The sequence below is a fragment of the Thermoascus crustaceus genome, assembly GCF_041956765.1.
Source record: "Thermoascus crustaceus strain CBS 181.67 unplaced genomic scaffold VTN00scaffold_4, whole genome shotgun sequence".
Classification (NCBI taxonomy): Eukaryota; Fungi; Ascomycota; class Eurotiomycetes; order Eurotiales; family Thermoascaceae; genus Thermoascus; species Thermoascus crustaceus.
The window spans coordinates 1,631,305-1,639,697 of record NW_027192530.1 but is presented as its reverse complement, the minus strand read 5'-3'; the positions used below and the strand labels follow the sequence as shown (position 1 = coordinate 1,639,697).

Sequence of the window (8,393 nt, the reverse complement as noted above, 5' to 3'; positions counted from 1 at the left end):
CTATCCCAGCTTGTCATCGAGATCTCTTCCCATCATGTTAAAACATAAATAAAAGTGAGATAAACAAAAGTACTTCTATGGCGTACCAACAATACAGATCTCGCCACTGACTTTGGCCAAAGAAAGACATATTACACACTCATGAGCGTAGACTAGATTGATTAATGTACAAGTTGACTTATTCACATGCCATGCTTCTGCATGAGGCCACTATATGCTGTGTGGCTCTGGTAATGACATTTGTCACTCAGCAGTATCTCAACATACTAAGTTATCAGGTTGGCAAATAGAAAATGATGATCAAACAAGAACCTTTCTCCACATATATTCTCAGAACCTGGAAACTATACAAGAGAGCAGGAACTGTCTGGGTTGTATCTTTGCTGGAATCAATTACTCATTAGCGCAGTATGGAACAGCTGTTCTTCACAGGCAGTCAAAACAAGAGAATGGTGACTTTTTCTACAATTTATCCTTGGAACCGGTGATTTCCTGACAGCCAAGACGACGGGAGGCTGCACTCCAGTGGACGTCCTGGGAATTAACATATATGAGATTGCCGAAGATGTATTCTGGGCAAAATGCGAAAAGGCACAGGATTGAATCTCGTTCCAAATGCAGACACAGAATAGGTATGGATTTGGCCAACTTGAACCGAACAATCAGTGCAGCCGCTGGAAAAGCCTAGAAGAGTCAGGGCCTGTCCGTTCAGTCATTTTTAGCCTCCTTAGCAGTCTATGGCAGCACTTGCGTGGCTGTGCTGATCTTTGAGTTCGCAAAGCACCGACCAGGTCAACTATGGCAAGTATATCATCCCAACTCAAGGTAGAAAAGCATCTTGTTGTCTTCAAGATAAACCTGACAAGCTTTCGATCTAAGATCTAGGCCCGCTGTTACACTAAGCCCTGGAGTTGACAGGGGGGTGGAGCGCCGGAGCCGTGGTGCAGTGGTGAAGTACAGGGATGTTGATAACTAAGTTGACCTGGTTGCTGGATGCGTTCAGGAACCTTTTCGTTTATGTAAGTCGACAGGAGTTCGATGATGTCCTAAGAACGATTAGGTAAATATGTAAATATGTTGCGATATAAGCGCACAAATCCGTTGAGACATAGGAACTAGGCTGACTTCCAGTCTGCTTCCACCAGGTTGGCAGTCCTAAAATATGGCATAGCCAGCACGAAGCGTGAGGTTAATCAAGAGAGAATGGGGGGGATACCCTAATGCAACCAGATGCTCTCACTGTGAAAATCGCTGCGAACAAGGCCTGGCGATCTGTTGGGTATAAAAGTCTAGAACCACAAAGCAACAGCTCGAAGATAACCGTGCGTATCAGAAGCAAGGTACACCCTTGACGGCAAAGCCAGTCAGGAACCATTGCTGCAGGGACAAGGATTAAGGATTTATGGTCCAAAGTCTGCATGCAAGGTAGATCAAGAAACTGAAGAATGAGAATCAGTCACCCGCATACAGTGGAATATGCAGTATGCTCATTTGAAATAATTTAAGATACCTCATAATAGCCGAGACATGCAGTATCGTTGAGTGAAACAGAGATCCGAGCATAACAGGACGAAGGACATACAAACAGACCACTTGACAATATGCACAAACCCAGAGCCCACGAATTCTGCAGAAACAAGGCAGCAAAACAGACAGGCCTGGAATTCCTTCCCCCACATCACTATTCTCCGATCCCGGCTCCTCGAAATTCGACGACCACATTGTCCTCCTCATTCCCGCGGAGCTCAGCCCCGCTCAAGATGCTGTCATAGCTGTCCACAGCCTTTCTCGCCGTATCCTTCGCCGCGGAGAGCTTCTTGCTCCCAAGCTCATAACTAGATGCCTGGATATGGTCGTTCAACTTGCCGTAGTGGCTGGTGCGGTATCGACCTCCTGAACCCAGAACCTTTCTGCTTAGCATCATTTCCAGCAGGGGAGCCAGAGACAAGATCCGGCCTGCGACGATAATAGTGTTAGACTTGATGCTTTTTGTTGATAGCGCGACATAACTTCAGTCAAATCGGCCCGATAATGTGGATGGAATTGCGTGCTGATTCTGCTTCCCTAGTCCAGATAACGTGTCTGCGGGTAACCGATCGGCGAAGCCAGTTTCATGCGAGTTCGAAGTTTTGCTGTGCGTACAGATAAGATCAGAATTCTTAGCAAGACCTGCAAGACGTGTGCCTTTGTATATGGCAGCAGTGCAGGCACTATACGTGTTAATTTGCTTAGGGTTAGACTCTGTACATGGTCCGCTAGAAAGAAGGTAAGTAGGCCGGGGAAAACATCAAGGAATGACTTACCAGGGTCTGTGGCCCAGAGCAACGCTCAGATCGATTTTCTTCATGATATTCGAGTTTTCATGGCATGTGGCATTGCAAGAAACAGATCAACGGGTCCCAAAATTGCTGCTCCTGGCCGGCCTGGAATCTTGATTCCTGACAGATTAAGTGAATTAGCCTCCAATAAAGAAGATTCCACAGGCACGTCCTCGATTACCCTCGCAGGAATTTTGGCGGATAACACAGCGCATAGACGATGATAATGCATCCTATGATCAACAGTCCATTCACGCTCATCAATGCACACAGGAAGACATTGCATGGGGTTCATTATCTTCATCGATAGCGTCACAACTGCCAGTCTCGGCCCCACGAAGGACAGGGAACCTGGGGCAAACCCAGCAAAGTTGAGCATGATAGTGTTCTTCGACTTATCATGACTGAGAGGATTCATATGCCTGCCGTATCCCGCTCTCATAGAGGCTGTTGTGAGGCTGACGTACTGTACATGTAGCCGAAGACCTGGATTTCCTTGGTTCTACGTTTCTTTCGGGAGGGGAAAATGCGATCGGTCACAAAGATGTATTCGAGTCTGCCATCTGCATGAGTTTTCTCGCCTTTTTAATTGCAATGAAAGACCTTAAAAGTTTTAGCGACCCTGATCAGTCTGGATCCCAATACGACCGGCGCCTGCACGAAGTAGTATTTCTTCTGCCCTGCGGGTGGCCTTGCATTTGCGGGGAAACCATGCAAGCGGGTCGGTCTGCTGCGACCAAGCTTGCAGAAGTCGTTGTCGTGCCGTGATTCTGGGAGGTTTCGAACATAAGCATCTAAAAAGCTTATTCTAAAAAGGACCAGCGGTGTTGTACAGTGCAACAGATATTAAAATCTGCAGCGTCCCATCCCCCTCTCCAATCAGCACTTCTCGTGCTGCTGCATTGACAACTTGACATGGGCAGGAAACGAGACAAGCTACTAGTAATCCTGCACATGTAGCTTGCAGTCTGTAGACCGTTAAACTTTATTTCTTGTTGCTCTTCTTCTGCGAGGAGAGTTTTTCTCCGCTTTTCGGGGTTCCAGAGCTGATCTGATACTGTCTCGCCTGTCAAGTCCTTGCTCTTGGCGTCGTACCGAGGCCTTCGTATGCAGTATTTTCAATCAGAACGTATACCTTCGGCTAAATAATATCATGGTAATTCCTTGTTCACATCCTGCATATCACACATCATGTTCTGTCTAGGCTAAAGCGTCTTTGACACAGCATGAAAGTCTCCGCAGTGCCTGCGTACTTCGTATTGCCCTTGCAATAGGGGGGGGGATCAAGACCTCGGGAAACATCAGGAGATAGTACGGATCCTGCGCTTTCAAACTATGTACACAACTATGTACACTGTCGTATCCTGTACATCATCGACACACTCCCTTTACATTTGTGGTTTCTTCGTTCAATATATTGAGGTTTATGTCCGATTTTCTACAGACTTGAGCATGTTAGGCTACCGATATGAGCACTAGTTTTACTGTGCATAGAAGGTACGTACCGTATACGCAAGCCGCTCTTCTCCTTTCCCACAATCTTTTGATGGAACTTTATTAATGCAGCCATAAGCACGGTTAGGTGGCTAACGGATACTCGCTTGACATGAATAATCAATCGCACATAGCTATGGTCAGTCATTGCAAACCAAACCAGATCGATTAGGCATCAAGGAAGATAATATGCCTCCTTTAACGTTTCTGCTGTTGATTAAGCTAAACTGTATCTAGTCCCGTATCCCGCATGGCGTCCATGGGTGATCAATGCTGTCTTTACCAGGCCTGGAAGTGGGACTGAGACATCGCAAGGAAGCTGAGAAAATGAGGGCAAGTGATACGTCCATCCATGAGCCTTGGAATAATGATTATTGGATAAGGGGACATGGGACAGTCTATCACTGGGTCTCCTGGGGACGTCTCCAGCCATGCTATGGAGACAGATTCGTCCTTGGAATCGGTCCGGATACATTCTGAGAGGTATAACTCCATAATTCTACCGAGACGCGCCTATTTACGCCTGGGTATATATACCCGGTTGTTGGTCCACCAGGTCTGCGGTATTATCCCTCATAACTTCGTGCCTGTCTCTATTCCCTAGTTCTTTCATCCATTTCTAAGTGCTTCTTTTGAACGCCTTTGGTAAAAATGCCGGAAGTCAACGGTGTCACCGACTGCGTCTCCAACTGCGTCTCCAGCAAGGTCTTCAACGGGACCTCAAATAGGGTGTCCAAGAGTATCTCTGACAGCACCTCTAACAGGGTGCATGCCGTCAAGGATAACAGCATCGATATCATCGCTACATCCCCTTGTGACGGCGAAAGTGTCCCAGGTTTGCTCGAAGAGATTGCCGAACATGGACATGTTTTCTTGTCCAACAACGACCGTCGAAGCCGCCTGCAATTGCTGAAGGCTGCTCGGTCGCTTTTTCGGGCCCTTGAGACCCCGAGAGAAACTATGATAAGACTCTGCTGGGCAGAGGTAAGTGCGTGTGTAAACAGATATTCTGCCGGAGCAGGCCTGCTAAGGCGTATGGTGATTTCTAGGCCACACTCTATGCAGCCATCGAAACAGCAATCAGCATGGGTCTTTTCTCCTTGATGGACGAGAAAGACAGAATTGCCAAGAAAGTTGACCAGCTGGCCAGTATGGCCGGTTCGGATCCGGTGTTGTTAAGTAAGCTCTTCGACACTCCCGATCAGAGGAATCTTCAAATGTCTGAAAGATGTTGACTTATGCTCTACCAGGCCGCATCATGAAACATCTCGCAGCCATGGGTGTCATCAAGGAAACTGGACCAGACGAATATGTCCCAACAAACCTCTCCAGAACGCTGGCTTCCCCGAAGTATGCAGATGGTTTCCCTTGCATGTATGTATACATATTGTCTCACTGAGGATCGGATGTCGAAGAGGGAAGCTCATGACACACCAGTGGAAACTCCATGACGCCCTCCTTCTATAAGCTTTCTGAATATCTCTCTAAGACGGGATACGTGAATCCCACCAACGCGGGTGATGGTCCGTTCCAGTACGCGTTCAACACGTCCCAGCACTACTTCGCCTGGGTTCGCGATCATCAGTCTATACTCGCGCAGTTCAACAACCACATGAGTGCGTACCATCAGGGCCGCCCCAGTTGGATGGACCCGGACTTCTATCCGGTTCAGGACCTGCTGCTCAAAGGAGCTCGCACAGACAAGCATGCAGTGCTGCTGGTCGATGTGGGCGGAGGCCTGGGCCATGATATCGAAGAATTCCACCGCAAGCATCCTGCTGCACCCGGGCACTTGGTGTTGCAAGACCTGCCTGCTGTGCTCGGGCAGATTGAGTGTATCGATGATGGTATCATGACGATGGCCCATGACTTCTTCACTGAGCAGCCCATCAAAGGTATACCAGCGTCTTCATACCACCGCCCAATCACATGTGATGATCAATCAAATTATGTGACATTGTACTCACATGCTGACGTCGTTAGGTGCCCGCGCCTACTACATGCACTCCATCCTCCACGACTGGTCGGACGAGGTATGTTTGCAGATCCTCGAGGGCATCACTGCTGCCATGAAACCAGGCTACAGCAAGCTGCTGATCAACGAGAACGTGATCCCGGACGTCGATGCGGACTGGCAGCTGACTGCTCAGGATATTATAATGATGACGACACTGTCATCTGCGGAGCGCAAGGAGCAGCAGTGGCAGCGGCTCCTCGGGCAAGCTGGATTGAAAATCCTGAAGATATGGACCTATGAAAATGGCGTCGAGAGCTTGATCGAGTGTGAGTTGGTGTGAAATAAGACAATTAGGAAGAAAGGAAGAAGCGGAGCTACAGAGAATGTGTAGTCCGCATTATCGGAAAGTGTAGCGCGTGGCGATTAATGCTGTTATAATCGAGCATGCTCTTTAACCTTTTCATAGAGCTGTTATGCTGTCACATGCGATTAGCAGGCTAGGAAAGTAGTTTTCTAATACCCTCGGTCACCGGCGGCCATTGCTTATAAAAGAATGCCCAAAAGTATATATCCGGCGGATACGTTGACACTGGTCTCTGATCCAGTTCAGCTGCTCCTCACAAAGCCCAAGCTGTGGACAGCAGATACTGTCTAGGTATGGAATCAGGAACCATGCCCCTATGAGGGGAGCCGAGCGTCGATGGGCTTCAGAAATTGGCCGTGCTGCAGCGGAGGGATATTCGACACTTTCCACGTTAAAGCGAGCAGGCGCTTTCTGACTTCCCAGGTAGAACGGGACAGTGGCACAGATATCATCAACAAGGGACTGGATTGTTGTAAGAGCATGTTGGGCACTGTCCGGTGGCACTTCGTCCGGGAGCATCGATATGCAGCCGAGGAGTATGGCCTGCACCACTATCCTACAATCACGGAAGGAGTTCCACGTGGACGCTACCCACATGTCCAGGTAGCAATCACATCGATCGCGATAAACGCCGGCATCGCGTATCGACTGTGGGACACTCAACGCCGGGACCGGGATCCAGTTTAGCGGAACAGAGAAGGCCCACGATGTTAGCTGCCGGTCGACATCGACGGCCTTTGTCATGATATCTAAAATCCGTGGCTTTTCGAATGGCAATGAAATAGCCTCTTCCCATGCGATTCGGAGGCTGACCATTTTAGAGGCAGCCACTGTAAACTGTGCTGCTACAGTCTGAGGAGGCAGATACAACAGCGGCGGCCAAAGTTTAGGTATTCGAATAGTTGGATAAGACAACGCTAAGGAAGACTTTATCTATTACGCCTTTTTGTCAGCAACTGGTGTCATGAACAAGATGGCATTGGACCTACGATTTGCGACTGGACAGAGGTTGCTAGACTTCGCCCCAAAAAGGACTCGAGCTGCTCAGGTTCCCAATTGTTGACCAATGCAATAGCCCCGCGAAGGTGAATCGTCTCTGGAGTCCTGAAATCCTTTGCAGCGATCAACTCCTATCAAGCAGTCAGCACGACGTCCTCAGTAACAAAGGTGCGCAGATTGTATAATGTTACGGAAGGGCAGCAATGAATTAGCGCAGAAAATTGTCATCCGGGGAGTTTTACAGTGTGGTTCAACCGACCTCATATCTTGAAAGCAGAAGAACCGCCATAAGGGTCTCGTCCGATTTGCATTCGGTACTGTTCCCGATGGCCATCCTAGTCCGGGAGAGAGCCCTGAAGAAAAACAACTCGGATGTATGGATCAATGAATGGTCACCAGTCCAAGCAGCCACGGAGAAGAGACTGACTGCTGATGTAGCCAGATGCAGGTGCGGGCTCCGCTTCGAGTTCGAGTATACAGAAGGGAGAAGCTCCATAAATCCGGTAATCGCCTGGGGATCCTTTGGCGGGACAGATAAAAGTTGAAAGAAGAACGATACGGCCGTTTCTTCCAACGGCTGGCTGAGAGTTTTCGGAAGAGAACAAAACACTGAGAGGTTAATTTCCGATGATCGTGCTTTAGTACGGTTATCAGGTTCTTGTCTGTCTTTTTCCTTTGGTAGACGATACTTCTTCTGGACTGCAGCGGTCTGGTCCCGCAACATGACATCAAATGGGTCTCTATAGCCAGGACATGTCCGCCCAGTCCTGACACATGCTTTGCATTCGGGAACAGTTTCGTCACACTTATGTGTAATGTAAGTAAATAGCTAAGAAGGAATAGGTAGATGGCTATCATCACCAGGCATACCTTGATATGCCTCCTTCGGCAGTTCTGGCATCCCGTACTCGGTCTCCCGCCGTAGACCATTCTGAGCTGTGCAGCAGCCGTAAAATGGAAACCAAAGCGTCGATTGGTCAAAAGCGCAGCAGGATACCGGCGTCTTTTCAATAAGATAAGATAGTACGTGATATTCGATTGATATGATACAGGCCCCGTCAGGCAACGAAGTTCAAGCAATCGAGCTGAAGGCATAACTGCACGAAGATATAGCCGGACGTCATCTTTCAGGGTAAGCAATTTAAAATCGTGCTGTGGTTGTATTCATACTTTCATCTCCTATGCAATGGGGCAAGAATGGGAAATAATGACACAGGCAGGAAATCTCGTTCCAAGCCAAAACCAAACCCTGTGTCTTTAG

The 8,393-nt window shown here is 48.3% G+C and overlaps 3 protein-coding genes across 3 annotated transcripts; 1 reads left to right on the top strand and 2 right to left on the bottom strand.

The window, feature by feature from the left end:
* Window positions 1–1,681: 1,681 nt before the first annotated feature.
* On the bottom strand, window positions 1,682–2,347 carry VTN00DRAFT_7176 (uncharacterized protein; the record flags this gene model as incomplete). The annotated part of the gene is made up of 3 exons (XM_069433894.1): window positions 1,682–1,956; window positions 2,143–2,210; window positions 2,304–2,347. 3 exons carry the CDS (start codon window positions 2,345–2,347, stop codon window positions 1,682–1,684), a joined length of 387 nt encoding a protein of 128 aa, XP_069287230.1.
* Window positions 2,348–4,463: 2,116 nt separating this feature from the next.
* On the top strand, window positions 4,464–6,109 carry VTN00DRAFT_7175 (uncharacterized protein; the record flags this gene model as incomplete). The annotated part of the gene is made up of 5 exons (XM_069433893.1): window positions 4,464–4,796; window positions 4,862–4,991; window positions 5,063–5,186; window positions 5,250–5,707; window positions 5,796–6,109. The coding sequence occupies 5 exons, from the start codon at window positions 4,464–4,466 to the stop codon at window positions 6,107–6,109; spliced, it is 1,359 nt and encodes a 452-aa protein (XP_069287229.1).
* Window positions 6,110–6,295: 186 nt separating this feature from the next.
* VTN00DRAFT_7174 (uncharacterized protein) lies at window positions 6,296–7,628 on the bottom strand (the record flags this gene model as incomplete). The annotated part of the gene is made up of 3 exons (XM_069433892.1): window positions 6,296–7,066; window positions 7,123–7,263; window positions 7,392–7,628. 3 exons carry the CDS (start codon window positions 7,626–7,628, stop codon window positions 6,296–6,298), a joined length of 1,149 nt encoding a protein of 382 aa, XP_069287228.1.
* Window positions 7,629–8,393: the final 765 nt, after the last annotated feature.